We start from the raw sequence: 19,061 nt of genomic DNA, 5'->3' as shown, positions 1-19,061 counted from the left end.
AAAAAAACCTCTCTGATCCTGGTCAAGACACAACAACAGAGCCAACCACCGCTATGTTACCAGATAAATCAACTTTCAAAGGAGTGTGTTTTTTCTATCTGCATAATGTGCTAAAGCGTACCTACCTTGCATGGGTTGTAATCCCTCCAAAGCAAACAAAAACATATCTAGTTTATAATTATTTTTGTCAGGTAAAGTTCCGTTTTTTCTGAGGTTTCCTTATTACCTCTCTTCAATCTCCTGCTCTCACCTGTCCTTTCCTCCTGATCAATCTCCTGCTCTACACCTGTCCTTTCCTCCTGACCAATCTCCTGCTCTCTACCTGTCCTTTCCTCCTGACCAATCTCCTGCTCTACACCTGTCCTTTCCTCCTGACCAATCTCCTGCTCTTCACCTGTCCTTTCCTCCTGACCAATCTCCTGCTCTCCACCTGTCCTTTCCTCCTGATCAATCTCCTCTACAACTGTCCTTTCCTCCTGACCAATCTCCTGCTCTTTACCTGTCCTTTCCTCCTGACCAATCTCCTGCTCTACACCTGTCCTTTCCTCCTGACCAATCTCCTGCTCAACACCTGTCCTTTCCTCCTGACCAATCTCCTGCCCTCACCTGTCCTTTCCTCCTGACCAATCTCCTGCTCAACACCTGTCCTTTCCTCCTGACCAATCTCCTGCTCTACACCTGTCCTTTCCTCCTGACCAATCTCCTGCTCTACGCCTGTCCTTTCCTCCTGACCAATTTCCTGCTCTCAACCTGTCCTTTCCTCCTGACCAATCTCCTGCTCTACACCTGTCCTTTCCTCCTGACCAATCTCCTGCTCTACACCTGTCCTTTCCTCCTGACCAATCTCCTGCTCTCCACCTGTCCTTTTCTCTTGACCAATCTCCTGCTCTCCACCTGTCCTTTCCTCCTGACCAATCTCCTGCTCTACACCTGTCCTTTCCTCCTGACCAATCTCCTGCTCTACACCTGTCCTTTCCTCCTGATCAATCTCCTGCTCTACACCTGTCCTTTCCTCCTGATCAATCTCCTCTACAACTGTCCTTGCCTCCTGACCAATATCCTGCTCTATAACTGTCCTTTCCTCCTGACCAATCTCCTGCTCCTCACCTGTCCTTTCCTCCTGACCAATCTCCTGCGCTTACCTGTCCTTTCCTCCTGACCAATCTCCTGCTCTACACCTGTCCTTTCCTCCTGACCAATCTCCTGCTCTTCACCTGTCCTTTCCTCCTGACCAATCTCCTGCTCTACACCTGTCCTTTCCTCCTGACCAATCTCCTGCTCAACACCTGTCCTTTCCTCCTGACCAATCTCCTGCTCAATACCTGTCCTTTCCTCCTGACCAATCTCCTGCTCAATACCTGTCCTTTCCTCCTGACCAATCTCCTGCTCCCCACCTGTCCTTTCCTCCTGACCAATCTCCTGCTCCACACCTGTCCTTTCCTCTTGACCAATCTCCTCTACAACTGTCCTTTCCTCCTGACCAATCTCCTGCTCTGCACCTGTCCTTTCCTCCTGACCAATCTCCTGCTCTACACCTGTCCTTTTCCTCCTGACCAATCTCCTGCTCAACACCTGTCCTTTCCTCCTGATCAATCTCCTCTACAACTGTCCTTTCCTCCTGACCAATCTCCTGCTCTACACCTGTCCTTTTCTCCTGACCAATCTCCTGCTCCTCACCTGTCCTTTCCTCCTGACCAATCTCCTGCTCTACACCTGTCCTTTCCTCCTGATCAATCTCCTGCTCCCTACCTGTCCTTTCCTCCTGACCAATCTCCTCTACAACTGTCCTTTCCTCCTGACCAATCTCCTGCTCTAAACCTGTCCTTTCCTCCTGACCAATCTCCTGCTCTACACCTGTCCTTTCCTCCTGACCAATCTCCTGCTCCTCACCTGTCCTTTCCTCCTGACCAATCTCCTGCTCTACACCTGTCCTTTCCTCCTGATCAATCTCATGCTCTACACCTGTCCTTTCCTCCTGACCAATCTCCTCTACAACTGTCCTTTCCTCCTGACCAATCTCCTGCTCTATACCTGTCCTTTCCTCCTGACCATTCTCCTGCTCTCCACCTGTCCTTTCTTCCTGATCAATGTCCTGCTCTACACCTGTCCTTTCCTCCTGACCAATCTCCTGCTCTACACCGGTCCTTTCCTCCTGACCAATCTCCTGCTTTTCACGTGTCCTTTCCTCCTGACCAATCTCCTGCTCTCCACCTGTCCTTTCCTCCTGATCAATCTCCTGCTCTACACCTGTCCTTTCCTCCTGACCAATCTCCTGCTCTACACCTGTCCTTTCCTCCTGACCAATCTCCTCTACAACTGTCCTTTCCTCCTGACCAATCTCCTGCTCTACACCTGTCCTTTCCTCCTGACCAATCTCCTGCTCGACACCTGTCCTTTCCTCCTGACCAATCTCCTCTACAACTGTCCTTTCCTCCTGACCAATCTCCTGCTCAACACCTGTCCTTTCCTCCTGACCAATCTCCTGCTCTACACCTGTCCTTCCCTCCTGACCAATCTCCTCTACAACTGTCCTTTCCTCCTGACCAATCTCCTGCTCTACACCTGTCCTTTCCTCCTGACCAATCTCCTGCTCGACACCTGTCCTTTCCTCCTGACCAATCTCCTCTACAACTGTCCTTTCCTCCTGACCAATCTCCTGCTCTACACCTGTCCTTTCCTCCTGACCAATCTCCTCTTCACCTATCCTTTCCTCCTGACCAATCTCCTGCTCTTTATCTGTCCTTTCCTCCTGACCAATCTCCTGCTCAACACCTGTCCTTTCCTCCTGACGACAGGTGAGCGGCGAGGCTGCTAATTGAAGTGACACTTACGGCTCCGCCGTGGCCTGACCTTGTCTGTGGCAGCAAAATCATCTCTGTTGGTCCGGCAGCCACTCACTCTTAAAACCCAGACTGCTTCTGACACTGTCTGCTCCATGCAGGGAGACACAGGGCATGGGGGAGAAGAAGGGATCTAACGCTGTCTGCTCCATGCAGAGAGACACGGGGCATGGGGGAGAAGAAGGGATCTAACGCTGTCTGCTCCATGCAGAGAGACACGGGGCATGGGGGAGATGGAGGGATCTGACGCTGTCTCCTCCATGCAGGGATACACGGGGCATGGGGGAGAAGAAGGGATCTAACGCTGTCTGCTCCATGCAGAGAGACACGGGGCATGGGGGAGAAGAAGGGATCTAACGCTGTCTGCTCCATGCAGAGAGACACGGGGCATGGGGGAGATGGAGGGATCTAACGCTGTCTGCTCCATGCAGAGAGACACGGGGCATGGGGGAGACGGAGGGATCTGACGCTAAAATGACTGCTTCCGTCTGCTCAGTTTTATTCTCATCCATCAGCTTCTGCAGCATCTGTCCATCCTGCAGAGGGTCAAAGACGGAAACAGACAGTTAAGGGAAAGAAGAAAGTGAGAGAATAACCTGTCGAGCTGAGTAGAGCAAAGGTGAAGAGAAAGCTTTCAGGGAACCTTTTCTGAGAAAGAAACCAGCACTGAATTCTAAAGTCTCAGTTCTGCACTCTGCAATGGTCTTTACTTTGTAGGCAGCTGGTAATTACTGATTGCTTGCAGTAAGTCCTCAGGAACAGCTTAGCCTTCAGAGGTGACCAGAACATGTGCAAAGCCTCTTTCCTCACTGAGCATTACCTCACCCAAAGAAGCACATTTTAGCATTAGCCGAGCTAATTCAGCTTTAAAAACACTAGCTTGACACTGGCTCTCTGCACTGATCCACTGGTATCATCTTATTTCCCATGCTGATCTTCATTTACTGGGACCAATAAAGGGAGCTGCAGTATATGAGACAGACCTGGTGGAGGCTTCTCTGTGAGCCAGTATTAAACCCCTCTGAGACTAGTCCACTAGCTGCATCCTCTCTGTGAGCCAGTATTAAACCCCTCTGAGACTAGTCCACTAGCTGCATCCTCTCTGTGAGCCAGTATTAAACCCCTCTGAGACTAGTCCACTAGCTGCATCCTCTCTGTGAGCCAGTATTAAACCCCTCTGAGACTAGTCCACTAGCTACATCCTCTCTGTGAGCCAGTATTAAACCCCTCTGAGACTAGTCCACTAGCTGCATCCTCTCTGTGAGCCAGTATTAAACCCCTCTGAGACTAGTCCACTAGCTACATCCTCTCTGTGAGCCAGTATTAAACCCCTCTGAGACTAGTCCACTAGCTACATCCTCTCTGTGAGCCAGTATTAAACCCCTCTGAGACTAGTCCACTAGCTACATCCTCTCTGTGAGCCAGTATTAAACCCCTCTGAGACTAGTCCACTAGCTACATCCTCTCTGTGAGCCAGTATTAAACCCCTCTGAGACTAGTCCACTAGCTGCATCCTCTCTGTGAGCCAGTATTAAACCCCTCTGAGACTAGTCCAGTAGCTGCATCCTCTCTGTGAGCCAGTATTAAAGCCCTCTGAGACTAGTCCACTAGCTACATCCTCTCTGTGAGCCAGTATTAAACCCCTCTGAGACTAGTCCACTAGCTACATCCTCTCTGTGAGCCAGTATTAAACCCCTCTGAGACTAGTCCACTAGCTACATCCTCTCTGTGAGCCAGTATTAAACCCCTCTGAGACTAGTCCACTAGCTACATCCTCTCTGTGAGCCAGTATTAAACCCCTCTGAGACTAGTCCACTAGCTACATCCTCTCTGTGAGCCAGTATTAAACCCCTCTGAGACTAGTCCACTAGCTGCATCCTCTCTGTGAGCCAGTATTAAACCCCTCTGAGACTAGTCCACTAGCTACATCCTCTCTGTGAGCCAGTATTAAACCCCTCTGAGACTAGTCCACTAGCTACATCCTCTCTGTGAGCCAGTATTAAACCCCTCTGAGACTAGTCCACTAGCTACATCCTCTCTGTGAGCCAGTATTAAACCCCTCTGAGACTAGTCCACTAGCTGCATCCTCTCTGTGAGCCAGTATTAAACCCCTCTGAGACTAGTCCACTAGCTGCATCCTCTCTGTGAGCCAGTATTAAACCCCTCTGAGACTAGTCCACTAGCTACATCCTCTCTGTGAGCCAGTATTAAACCCCTCTGAGACTAGTCCACTAGCTGCATCCTCTCTGTGAGCCAGTATTAAACCCCTCTGAGACTAGTCCACTAGCTGCATCCTCTCTGAGCTGCAGACAGAGGAGAAAAGGCTCCTTATCACAATTTAATCTATCCACCAAGTGTCGACATCACTGCTAAAGTCAATGTGACTTAGTCATTCATTCTCTGGTCTCAGGACGACCATGTTTGTTCATTAAAGTGAAAGGGTGGATCGACAGAAAATCTCCAGCGACACAAAAGACAGAGAAAATAAAGAGGGATTTTTCAACAAGAAGGACATTTCACGACATGGTAATGGGACTCCCTGAGATAGTGTCAAAGTGCAGCTAGATGGAGTGCCTTTGGCCATGGGAGGGGTGGCGTGGCTCTACCTGCTGTGAAATAAACAATGACATGGAGTCCAAATTAAATGCAAGAGAAAAAACATGAAAGTCTGGAGAAACATGAAAGTCCTGTGAAGAACAAAACCCTCTACTCTGTTAAGTCCAACATGCAGGGAGGAACAGTGATAGATGAAGTTGAAATCACCCCACAGGTAGAACACTTGAAAAAGGCACTTACAATAATAAAGGCAGGTCAATTTCATCAAACAAACTGACAGCCTGCTATATAATTCAAATCAGTATTTCTCTAGGGGATTAATCTCTCCTCTTTATGTTATTGTAATGTGCTTTTAATTTGATTGACGGTGTGCTTGTCAACTCCTGAGGCCCCTGGGGGGAGGTACCACTTTCCAGCAGGCCTGTTAATGGACAGCTTCAGAGCTGGGAAGCTGGCTGGAGCTGGACCTCTCTCTGCCTCTCTACTACAACATTACATTACAGAGCACAAAGACAACAGTGACATACCTACACCTCCATAGGGAATTTTGTAGTGAATGGAGCAGAAGGAGATGGCTGCCGTTTACAATCCTGTAATCAATTGTGCTATTGTGTGTTTTTTCGCGTTATTTGTTAACTTATTTTGTACATAATGGTTCTGCCACCGTGTCTTTTGACCGAAAAGAGCTTCTAGATATCAGGACAGCGATTACTCACCCTGTACTGGAGGAAGACTTTTTCTTCAACGAGACAGACAGGAAGGATTTACTTCAGACGCCTGACAAGGCACTCATCCCCGTCATTCACAGGAGAAAGAGACGGAGGTAACATGGACAAAGGTCCGGGTGCCTTGTAAGGATTCGTCGCAGAGAGGATAATCTACCTTTACCATCGGTCCAATTAGCCAACGTACAATCAATCGATAATAAAATAGATGAACCACGATCGCGTATATCCTACCAACGGGACATTAAAAACTGCAATATCTTATGTTTCACCGAGTCGGGGCTGAATGATGACATGAATAACATACAGCTGGCGGGTTATATACTGTATCAGCAGGATATAACAGCGGCCTCTGGTAAGACAAGGGGTGGCGGTCTATGTATATTTGTATAACAGCTGATGCACAAAATCTAAGGAAGTCTCAAGGTTTTGCTTGCCTGAGGTAGAGTATCTCATCATAAGCTGTAGACCACACTGTTTTCATCTGTATTTTTCGTAGCTGTCTATATACCACCACAAACCAATGCTGGCACTAAAGCCTCACTCAATGAGCTGTATACAGCCATAAGCAAACAGGAAAATGCTCATCCAGAGGCGGCGCTCCTAGTGGCCGGGAACTTTAATGCAGGGAAACTCAAATCTGTTTTACCTAATTTCTACCAGCATGTTAAATGTGCAACCGGAGGGAAAAAACTCTAGACCACCTTTACTCCACACACGCGTACAAAGCTCTCCCTCGCCCTCCATTTGGCAAATCTGATCCTAATTCTATCCTCCTGATTCCTGCTTACAATCAAAAACTAAAGCAGGAGGCACCAGTGACTCACTCAATAAGAAAGTGGTCAGATGAAGCAGATGCTAAACTACAGGACTGTTTTGCTAGCACAGACTGGAAACCCGGAAGCTTATAAGAAATCCCGCTATGCCCTCCGACGAACCATCAAAAAGGCAAAGCATCAATACAGGACTAAGACCGCATCGTACTACACCGGCTCCGACGCTCGTTGGATGTGGCAGGGGTTGCAAACTATTACAGACTACAAAGGGAAGCACAGCTGTGAGCTGCCTAGTGACACGTGCCTTCTAGATGAGCTAAATTACTTTTATGCTCACTTCGAGGCAAGTAACACCAAAGCATGCATGAGAGCATTAGCTGTTCCGGAAGACTGTGTGACCACGCTCTCCGTAGGTCAACATTCACAAGGCCGCAGGGCCAGACGGATTACCAGGACGTGTACTCCGAGCATGCGCTGACCAACTGGCAAGGGTCTTCACTGACATTTTCAATCTCTCTTTGAGTCTGTAATACCAACATGTTTCAAGCAGACCACCATAGTACCTGTGCCCAAGAACACTAAGTTAACCTGCCTAAATGACTACCGACCCATAGCACTCACATCTGTAGTCATGAAGTGCTTTGAAAGAATGGTTATGGCTCCCTCCAATTTGACCCCCTTCAATTTGCATACCGCCCCAACAGATCCACAGATGATGCAATCTCTATTGCACTCAACACTGCCCTTTCACACCTGGACAAAAGGACACCTATGTGACAATACTATTCATTGACTACAGCTCAGCATTCAACACCATAGTGCCCTCAAAGCTCATCACTAAGCTAAGGACCCTGGGACTAAATACCTCCCTCTGCAACTGGATCCTGGACTTCCTGACGGGCTGGCACAAGGTGGTAAGGGTAGGTAACAACACATCTGCCACGCTGATCCTCAACACGGGGGCCCCTCAGGGGTGTGTGCTCAGTCCCCTCCTGTACTCCCTGTTCACTCATAACTGCATGGCCAGCCACGACTCCAACACCATCATCAAGTTTGCCGATGACACTACAGTGGTAGGCCTGATCACCAACTATGATGAGACAGCCTAGAGAGGAGGTCAGAGAGCTGGACGTTTGGTGCCAGGACAACAACCTTTCCCTCAACATGATCAAGACAAAGGAGATGATTGTGGTCTACAGGAAAAGGAGGACCGAGCACGCCCCCATTCTCATCGATGGGGCTGCAGTGGAGCAGGTTGAGAGCTTCAAGTTCCTTGGTGTCCACATCACCAACAAACTATCATGGTCCAAACACACCAATGACAATGCCTATTCCCCTCAGGAGACTGAAAAGATTTGGCATGGGTCCTCAGATCCTCAAAAGGTTCTACAGCTGCACCATCGAGAGCATCCTGACTGGTTGCATCACTGCCTGGTATGGCAACTGCTTGGCCTCCGACCGCAAGGCACTACAGAGGGTAGTGCATATGGCCAAGTACATCAATGGGGCCAAGCTTCCTGCCATCCAGGACCTCTATACCAGGTTGTGTCAGAGGAAGGCCCTAAAGATTGTCAAAGACTCCAGCCACCCTAGTCATAGACTGTTCTCTCTGCTACCGCATGGTAAACGGTACCAGAGAGTCAAATCTAGGTCCAAAGGCTTCTTAACAGCTTCTACCCCCAAGCCATAAGACTCCTTCCTGAACAACTAATCAAAGGGCTACCCAGACCCCTCTTTTACGCTGCTGCTACTCTGTTTATTATCTATGCATAGTCACTTTAACTCTACCTACATGTACATATTACCTCAATTACCTCGACTACCCGGTGCCCCCGCACATTGACTCTGTACCGGTACCCCTGTATATAGCCTCGCTATTGTTATTTTACTGCTGCTTATTTGTTACTTTTATTTTTCTATTTTTTACTTATCTATTTTTACTTAACACAATTTTTTCATTTTTCTTAAAAACGTATTAAAGCGTTGTTGGTTAAGGGCTTGTAAGTAAGCATTTCACTGTAAGGTCTACTACACCTGTTGTGTTCGGCGCATGTGACAAACACGATTTGATTTGAATGAGAGTGCGAGAGAGGAAGAGAGAGAGAGATTCCTAAGGCCAGGCGATACGTTGAGATTTCTGGAAAGAGAGAACAGAATGACACTACAATACTGTACATGATACAGCACCGGTAAAAGAAACGGTGATCTGATCATTTCAACAGTATGATACAATATATCACACCATTACTGCTAAGTGAACATTTGTTTCAGACAGCATCATTTAAGGATTCAGTGGACTTGTAATCATTGGGTAATTCTGGTGTTGATGGGAATTTATGGGAGTAATAGAATTAGGCAGGTGGCCATGTGCTAGGAACAAATGGGCTCATTGAGTTGAAGGAGGAGATAGAGAGAATCATTACCATCACCATTGTCGCACTGATGGACAACTAGAAAAAGGCAGGAAATCTGTTGCATTCTGCAATGCTTTAGAGATGCATATGAACTAACGCCATAGTACTTTCAAGGTATATGCCTGTCTGTAATACCTTGGGTGCTGAACTAATTTCTAAGAGCAAGACAGAAAAAAACAAGACAGACAACAGATTTTGCAAAAAAAGTTTAATCTCTCCTTGATGCGTGTTTATTTACAAGTAATAAATCTGCAAAATAGGAAAGAGCAGAATATTTACACGAGCGTGAAACAGCCAACCTGTCACAGTTGCTTCAAATCTGAAACTCTTAAAAAGGTATCAGAATTCAGAAAGTATTACAACTCTTTAGTTTCTATTTTCTCTTAAATCTGTGTCTAGATATTTTTATGTTTGATCCTAAGCCTTTTTAAATTTACTTTGAAAAAGGAACTGCTTTCCAATATGCCAAAACAAACCAAACGAGGGAATCGGGAGGACAAGGATAGAAGTTGTTCAGTGGCAGAGGGTGAAACCTGTGACAGTGGTATGAGTGGGCATGGTCAGGTGGTGGATTGTGGGTAATGGAGGGGTCATAGAGGGTTATGGGAAGGGGGGGAGCTGACAAGGCACTATGTGCAAAGTGAAAGCTCTGTGTTCATCAAACAGCATCTGGATCACTCCCTCTGGCTTTCCTCTCCGTCTTCCACCCAACTCGCAATGGCAGACAGACACAACAACAAAACATAAGTAGAGACTGCTTCAAAGGAGTTCTGTAGAGGAGTCTCTTTCTTTTCATCTTTACACAACAAGTGGCATAGTAAAATGAAATAACAACAACACAAAACATAACATGAGAGACCAACTGCCCCTGTACTTACAATATAACTTGTTTCATACTCTATAGAGTAACGTTACAGATTACCACATTAATCCATAATCCCGCCAAGATGCTGATCATCACCATCCAAAAATCTTCCACTTAAATAACAGGAGCAAAAGGACATCAAAGCAGGAGAACCCCCTGGAGACTTTGTAATGCAACCAGCTGTTTTACAATCACAGTCATCAAAGCCTAGCTTGTGTGTGGCGGGAGGAAGGCAGCACACAGAAACATTTTCCATCCACTAAACAAATAAGGGAGACAATCAGGTAATAAAATATGCTTAACAGAAGAACAGTGACAGAGCAGAACCGTCACAAATCATCACAATAGGGTTAAGGAACAGAAAAGTGGTCAGGTCAATGCCGAACCTGCACTATGAGAGGCCTTCTCTTGGTATGGGAAAAACCAGTAACCAGCAGATAACCCTGTTTAAGTTGAATTTCATAAACTACTCCATACGCTCTGCTCTCAGATATCAAGTAAAGAGTACAATACATACATACAGTCCAGCCTTTTGTGTTTGGTTGGGAGGGGAGGGAGGGAGGGATTGGTGGAAGGGTGGGGTGTACCGTATAGGAGTACCTTTATTGAGTTGCCAACACTAGGACAGGACTGGGATGGAGAGTAGAGACTAGAGGGAGTTGATATTGGAGAATGACAGAGAGAGAAAGATGGGAGTAAGAGCCCTGCAGGACACTAAGAAGAATAAAAAATATCCATATATTTTCTGAAATGTCTAACCAAATATATCATGTGTTATTGAGACCTGCTCCCATTTCAAACTGAAAAATTATAAATAAATAAACAGAGAAAATGCTTTTCATTTTCATTAAATCCCACCATCTTTGTTGAAGCCTGATGTAGGATAGCTGGATGGACAGATGGCCCAAGGTTACATATCACAACTCTAGCCTGTGTGATCCACACGGCTCTCACCGGAGAACTGACCTAAATATTTCAGAGGTTTCTCAAACATTTATCTGGTTTGTTTTTCCTCCATATCTCCTTTAATCTCAGAGGACATTGACCGAAAGGGAATCGATGCAACATATTAAAGGGAGACAATGCATTTCACAAAGGTATCCGGTTTCTGAGGAAACAAAAACCATCCGCCAGTTAAAAAACACACAGATTGAGCTACATTTCATTATCTTGTCACATCACAGATGTTTGCATTTCAAAATATTTGTCGCTGTTTTTTCATCTTCACAGCAGACTAAAAAAACCAAGAAAAGAGACTTCTGAATGTTCACCTTCCTTGGTGCTTCAAAAGTCCTCTTTTTACTTTTGAATGACGCTCGTCCCAGATGCCGTTATGGAACTTAAGGGAAACCCTGGGAGAGTCTACTCTGCTAGCACAAACAATGTACGGTTTCTGCAGAGTACACAGAAAACAACTCATACAGCTTTCACCACACCAACAACAAAAATTAAACCATCTTTTTAATTGCAATAAAATAGAACTGTTGAATGTTGAATTCACTAGAGTGACAATGCTTGCTCTCGCGAGGGGCTAAAATCAGGAGGGATTACTCTTCACTCAAAGCTTTACCTAAAAACTCCTCTCATCTTGGTCTGCAAACCTCTAGCTCAGTGTCCACCATGACAGTCTGTAGGATAGTCTAACAGTGATCTATCTGAGGGAAGGGGACAGCGGGAAAACTTCAGGAAGGCTTTGAAAGGGTAGTGGGTGAATTAAACCTTTGCTACATTTAGCATGGCGCTAAGCCCAATGAATCCTTCCGTGGAGTCTGACTTTTGTGGTACAGCAGAGTCCATAATATCACAGTACTTTAAGTCATGTTACTTGCCTCCAGAAAAACCTTGAGGTCCCAGAACAAAAGTAATCTAAGTTCGCTGTGGTCCGGAGCCTGTGCACAGAGGCGTGCATGGTGGTGGATGCAACCAGGAGGGCTGCTCACTCAGGTGGCTGTGAATGTGAGGTTGTCGGCTAACACAGGAGGCTGTTTTTCTCTGAGTTGTATTAAAAAAAAACAAGCCTTTGGTTTTTCTAAAAGCCACAATAGCACTGGTTGTATTAAATACAGGAATAAAATACAGTCCTTTCCAGTACCATTAAAACAAATGTTCTCCCAAGACAGGAAACGCCCCAAGACCTAACGATTTGTTGACTTGCTTCTACAATTTTTTTGTCATTTAACTTTTTTTTTTTTTACTTTACTCTCACCTTCAGTCACTAGGCATGACAACATTTGAATCATAACACATTTTATCTAAAGAAAGTCTTTGCACTAAACAACATTTAAATAAAACATGGCACAGGACAAGGTTTCATAGTTCAGTCTTTGAAATATCAAATCCTTTTCTTTCAAAGTATTTTGTACATTAAAATTGAAAACTTTTGACTATTTCCATTTGTTTCTTTAAAAATGAAGTTGTATTTATATATCTATATATCTATATTTATATCCTCTTCTTTTGATTTAGCTTTTTTGTAAATTGTGCAAATTCAGCAGTAACACAAGTGGCACACCAACGGAGAGAGTAGGCAGTTGTTAAACACAAGATCAACAACTAAATCAACCAAATAGAAATAAAATGGATCTGAAAACCAAACCGACGTCCATGAAAGTTGATGAAGTCTCTGATGATAGACTGCTGACATGTCAGAAGCGTCCATGAGGGGGCCTTTATAAATGAAGTCCTTTCTTCATAGCCCCCCTTATATATATATATATCCTGGCCTCTTTAGCCAGCTGCTTCACAGTCCCTGTCCTGTATGTGGGTAGATAATCAACACGGAAGACAAACTGAAACCAGTGATGAAGACCGCGATGATAAGACACTTTCTCGGGGCGACAGACAGACGTTAAGTGTTTATAAATGAGGGGTTGTTTGGATGGGCCGGGGCCCAGGCCTAACTCTAGGGGGTCTCCAGTGTACTGCTTGTGTCCTTGCAGTCCTTACGCGTTGTGTTGGGGTTAGGAGCTGGGGTCAGCGAGAGAAGGCCTAGCTGCTACCCTCTCCGCCCCTCAGTGGCGGGCCGTTCCTCAGCTGGCCAGGGCCATGGTGTCGATGACCTGCTCCAGCTTACTGCGCAGTCTCTGCCTACGAGACTGTTCGTCCTTCTGCAGCGCAGACAGGATCTGGGGAGAGAGGAGAGAGGAGAGGAGGAGAAAGAAGAGAGGAAAGAGGGAGAAAGAAGAGAAGGAGAGTGGGAGATTAGTCAATAGATCAGCAGGGTGAACCACTGACAGAGAAAGTCTATCAGAACATCTGTAAGTCTGTGTAAAGTCTATCAGAACATCTGTACGTCTGTGTAAAGTCTTATTTCAGAACATCTGTACGTCTGTGTAAAGTCTATCAGAACATCTGTAAGTCTGTGTAAAGTCTATCAGAACATCTGTAAGTCTGTGTAAAGTTTATCAGAACATCTGTACGTCTGTGTAAAGTCTTATTTCAGAACATCTGTACGTCTGTGTAAAGTCTATCAGAACATCTGTAAGTCTGTGTAAAGTCTATCAGAACATCTGTTAGTCTGTCTTTGTAAAGTCTATCAGAACATCTGTACGTCTTTGTAAAGTCTATCAGAACATCTGTACGTCTGTGTAAAGTTTATCAGAACATCTGTAAGTCTGTGTAAAGTCTATCAGAACATCTGTTAGTCTGTCTTTGTAAAGTCTATCAGAACATCTGTACGTCTTTGTAAAGTCTATCAGAACATCTGTACGTCTGTGTAAAGTCTATCAGAACATCTGTACGTCTGTGTAAAGTCTATCAGAACATCTGTTAGTCTGTGTAAAGTCTATCAGAACATCTGTAAGTCTGTGTAAAGTCTATCAGAACATCTGTTAGTCTGTCTTTGTAAAGTCTATCAGAACATCTGACATTATATGACATTGCATAGAAGAACATTATCATTAACAGGCGGATAACGATGGAAGCTGCGAGGGGAGCTGTATGTACTATGGCATTATGGGAACTGGAAGAGGAGGTGCTGGTGGGTCCATTAGTGATAGGTAGCTGTATACTAGCTGTTAGGGACTCATGCAGGAGAATGCATAATGGCCTGCTAATGCCCCGTGTGTTAGTGCTGCTGTGACGGATGAGGGGGGCGAGAGGAGGACCCTGCAGCCGCCCGCATCTGGATAATAAGCCTTAATGAATGGGAGCGGCTGCTTAAATAGAGGAAGCTGCAGCTGTTGCCTCAGACACAGGAACCAGCACTGCTGAGAGATGAGGGGAGAGGGAGGGGGGTAGAGATAGGGTCTGATGCTGAGTGGAGATGACTGAATATACCCCCCTCACTTCCACCACCATGCTCTTTCCCTCCATGCCCTTTGAAAAGGCAAGCAGAGAGGCTGCCTGAACCTCTCACAGCACACAGTCAATGCACTATAACCAACAAGGTAGGAAGAATTGTCTGAGCAGACAGACAAACATTGTTTACGTGTTTTTGAAGGCCACGGCAGACACTCTCTTAGAGTGAGTACAGTACAGTAGCTATCCTAGCACTGCCTTCCTCCCTCGCTGGCTGTCTGTCCTAATGGCTGGGAGCGGATGAAGCAGATAGAGTGGAGGGAGCTTCTGCATTGCCTCATTATCTCTCCAGTTCCACAGCCCAGTCTCCGTGACTCACTGACTTTAGCCCTTTCCAGGCTCTGCTCAGCTCTCTGAGAATTAGCACTCAGAGTACAGTCTCATTCACATCTCCTACATGGAGTAGCTACACTATACTGGCTCTGCCTCAATGCATAAGCAACGTTTCAAGAATGATTAGTCAGTCTATTTTGGTGGAGAAATAAATTCATGCACATGGAATATAGTGTGTTAATGAACTCCCCGGAAGGATAGCACATGGGAGAATGAATAAAACACAAATCCAATGTGGTCCATTAGTTTCATAATATGTACTTTAATTACTTAAATAGCTGCATGCATTTACGGATGCATACTCAGTTATCTTCTAATTGAATTAGAATGCCCACATTCATTCATCATGAAAACTAGAGGGCACATACAACGAGTCTCACCCCTGTGTTAACATACAGAACCAATGGCTATTCTACTCTGATCTCTTCATGCTGTAACTAATATATATTTATAAAATACATTAGATATCTATTATTATTAAACTATCATAATGTCTACGATTAATATTGCAATAGCTTCATAATATACCGGTGACTCACCTCATCTTTGTACTTGACGATGTAGGAGTAGATCTCATGCAGGGCACTCATGCTGTTGAACTGGCTGAGGTGCAGCCGGGACTGTTCAGCCAGGTAGGCACTCATATCCTGGTCACTGATGACCGGCATACGGGAGATGTCGGAGTAGTACCTGCAGGACAGGACGGGAGCAGAGAGGGAGGGGGTTAGCATCCTGGACTGGAGAGGACACCTCTTTAGTTGTGTATGTGAGGGACTGCGATGAAAAAGTCAAGGCCTCAATCAAGTACTTGTCAACAACCTTCATCTAATCTAATTTCACCAACTGTTAAAACACTGGGTGCAGACTATATCTTTTGGAAATGGAAGCATTGAAATGGACAATCTTACAAACTAGAAGGCAGTTGAGCTCTCTGTCATTCATACCTCTCCACCCAGTTCTTGTAGTTAGGGATATCCTTGGCGTAGAGCAGCTTGTTGGAGGGCGAGTCTTTGCCCAGCTTGTGTTCTGAGGTGGAGCAGGAGTCCATGAAGGTCTGGGCCACCACAGACAGACAGGCGTCTGTGATGCTGTTCTTATGGATGTCAAACACAAACTGGGGGTTCTTGATCACGTTCACCCAGAACCGCAGCGGGAGGCTGGGACGAGAGAGGTATCATGAGAAGATGGATACCATCAACCAAATACACACACAGAGAAGAAACAGCCAACCAAACCATTGCTATTTGTTCTGTAATGTGTCTCACCAATTGCTCTTCCAGGTGTGCCGTACGTCTGAGTCTGATATGGAGTGTTTGTCTGCCTGCTCGTCCAGGAAGTCAAACATGTACTTGATGGCGAGAGGCAGGGCGCTGCCGCGGTGGGCCGTGCTGAAGATGGTCTCAAACAGGTCGTCCACAAACTTCTGCAACGTACCCTGAGGACAGTAGGGATGAGAGGAGAGATTCATTTCTCCCATTAAGGGGGAGTGGCTGTGGAGAGGACGCTACATTCTGCTCTTCCAAGATCAAAGTGCTGAGACATGCTAGCTTACCAGACAGACCTATGTGAGCTATATGAATTCCATTCGCTTCTCTGCATCATGCGCCACAAAACACTCAATCCCACAACAAATGACTCGTCTCCTGCTATTTTCCCTTCTCTTATCCCAGCTTTATATTTATCTATCTTTTTCTGACCACCCAATAGGCTTGTAAACAGCGTCTAATTTCCATGTTTTTTCTTTCCCTACAATTAGGAGCGAAACAATGAGCTCTGAGGCAGCTAAAGGAGAGGAGAGGGGCAGGCAGGCAGGCAGGCAGGCAGGCAGACCCGTTAACAGGGAATTGGCTGAGGGACCCCAGAAGAATACTGTAATGGAGGCTGAGCTGTTTACATTTTAGTCATTTAGTAGAGACAACCACAACAAGGGACTACCGAAGAAGATAGTTCCCCCAGGAAAAACTCTTGACATATGGAGAGCATTACAATGACTTACTCAACATTCAGATGTTAAAGTTGACCTACATCAACAGTACTTGTTATTTATGTAGGTGTGGTCTGGTGTCTATGTAATCTTACCTTGGTGGCGAGCAGACGGGTCAGATAGATCTCAGAGACCATCTTGCTGCCGCGGTCACCCTCGCGCTGGTCAGAGTGGTCGTGGTTCTTGACCAGGTGCCACAGCTTGGTACCACTCTCCAGGTCAGGGGTGATCATGGGGGTGCGGGAGCGCAGACTGTCTGGACTGCTGGCTGTTCGCAACATGCTCTCTGGACAGAGGCAAGAGAGAGATAGGAACATCAGCACAAAGACAAGGCCATCAGGAGAAAGGCAGGTTCATCAGGAACACGCAATGCAGAGGTCTATATGGGTCAATGGAACAGGATGACCAGAACAGAACACCAGGCTGACTCCCTGGTTTCATGCAGGCCCCCAGTGTCCGGTCTGGAGTGTGAAAACACAAACTCGGCTGGTCGGCTCCTGCGTAGCAACTTAGCGGTGCCAAAAGCTCTGGTCTTGCCTAGAAAGCCTATCTAAATTACAATCACAATTCAGCAATATGGAACGCTTCAAATTGAAATACTTCCAGCTTCATGCAGCATCGGGAGTTTTCCATAGGAATATGTAGATGACGTCAGCTCTACCACTATCTACTGGTTTAATGTTGATGGTTCCATGTGCTATTGTGTTGTGCGAACTTCCAACTGTGACACACTTGTTTAATCACACATTTCAGGTCAAAGCGCTGTGCATAGTGTACAAACATAAAAGAGAAAACAAACATATTTAGTCTGGTGAAGAAATGGCTCTATGGGCTGTCTATATCTGGCCGTCATCCAGCCAGAACAAAGACTGTGCCAGCGTGAGGAGCAGAGTATCAGTCTGTCTGTCACAAGGTCACAACCCATAATCCACTGGGACCTGACCTCGGAGATGGAGAGAACATTTTAATGAGCAAGACAACAGATCCCTGTAGCCTCTCCTATTGTAAAAACTCCTTTTGTGAGAGGTGGATGGATGATGAGAAAAATGATTAGGCCTCAACTAAGGAGCGAGGAGAGATGGCTAACTCATTACGCTCAATTGGCAGACTATAACTAATTAGCAAAGTGGGAGAAGAAAAATGGCGTGCCTCGTCTTCATTGTGCCATGGCCGAGAGAGGAGATAGGATAGAGAATCTGCTTTCTGTCTTATCTTCTTCAGCATGTTTTTACACCAGCCCTTCCATCTCCATCTCGTCCCCCTCCCCTCCCCTCCCTCTTCTCTCCCCACCCCAAATGACCCATAATGTTAGAGTGGTGGATATAATAGAAACCCATACACAATACCAATATCCTCCCTTCCTGTGGTACTGTATGAGTCAGGCTGTACAGGCTCCATTGTGTGAGTTTCTGTCTCCCCCCACTCGTCTCCTCCCGGGGGCCGCCTGCCTCCATGCACTGCTTCATTATTAATGGTGTGAGTGTCAAACTTCATTACGGGAGACCAAAAAGATGCCTATCTGCCGTGTTCCTTATCAGTGAGCCTGCTGCAGTGGCAGCCAGCAAGGGAGGGAGGGACGCTGCCTGGAGAGGAGGTAGGGTGGCCAGAATGCAGGTGTATGGAGGGAGGGATGACAGGACGGAGGAAGAAAAAAACTCTATCATTCTGCCTGAATGATAGAGTGACACTGGGGCCTTCTGAGTGTCTGAGCGCAGGGATATCACGCTGGCTTTCAGGGTGAGAGGATGAGGGAAGTGAAGCTCAGAGACTCAATGACACAGAGAGAGGGTGCTGGAAACACTGCTAAACCAATGTGGGTCAGTGCTTCTTGGTTTGTTGTTTCTTATGGGGAATAAGAGCAGTGACCTGAATATACCCAATTCATTCTACAGAGATCTTGGCCTGTATTCACAAAGCGTCTCAGAGTAGGAATACGTTTTGCCTTCTAAATCATAATGAATAACAGGGGGGGACCTGATCCTAGATCAGCATTCATACTCGGAGACACTTTGTAAATATGGGCCCTGTAGTATTTAAACAGCGAACCAGAGACTAACTCCTGCTACACGTATTTCTAGTGGAGGTGTTAAAACCAGTGATGAAACTAAAGGAAAACGGAACCAGTGTGACTAAGATTGGTCTCCGTGCCAATGACCTTGTCAACCCCCAGTATCAGCTTGTTCACACCAGAACATTCTCTCCACTGTAGCCACTCTACCAGCAGCCAATAGTTCTGTACTCCTACTTCTATTGGACATTCATCATGAGG

The 19,061-nt window shown here is 46.0% G+C and overlaps 1 protein-coding gene across 1 annotated transcript in view; it reads right to left on the bottom strand.

Annotated features, from left to right (window-relative positions):
* Positions 1-9,504: 9,504 nt before the first annotated feature.
* LOC115168874 (plexin-A1) overlaps positions 9,505-19,061 on the bottom strand; it is a 39,460-nt gene continuing 29,903 nt past the window's right edge. The window contains exons 14-18 of the mRNA XM_029724401.1: positions 16,888-17,078; positions 16,074-16,243; positions 15,753-15,965; positions 15,348-15,498; positions 9,505-13,301 (exon numbers count right to left, since the gene is read on the bottom strand). Of these exons, the coding sequence (XP_029580261.1) occupies positions 13,206-13,301; positions 15,348-15,498; positions 15,753-15,965; positions 16,074-16,243; positions 16,888-17,078 (821 nt within the window). The 3' untranslated portion in view covers positions 9,505-13,205. The remainder of the gene's footprint in view (positions 13,302-15,347; positions 15,499-15,752; positions 15,966-16,073; positions 16,244-16,887; positions 17,079-19,061) is intronic.

This window comes from Salmo trutta, chromosome 30, assembly GCF_901001165.1.
Source record: "Salmo trutta chromosome 30, fSalTru1.1, whole genome shotgun sequence".
Taxonomy (NCBI): Eukaryota; Metazoa; Chordata; class Actinopteri; order Salmoniformes; family Salmonidae; genus Salmo; species Salmo trutta.
The sequence above is the reverse complement of the archived record's forward strand: the minus strand, read 5'-3'. Positions and strand labels throughout refer to the sequence as shown.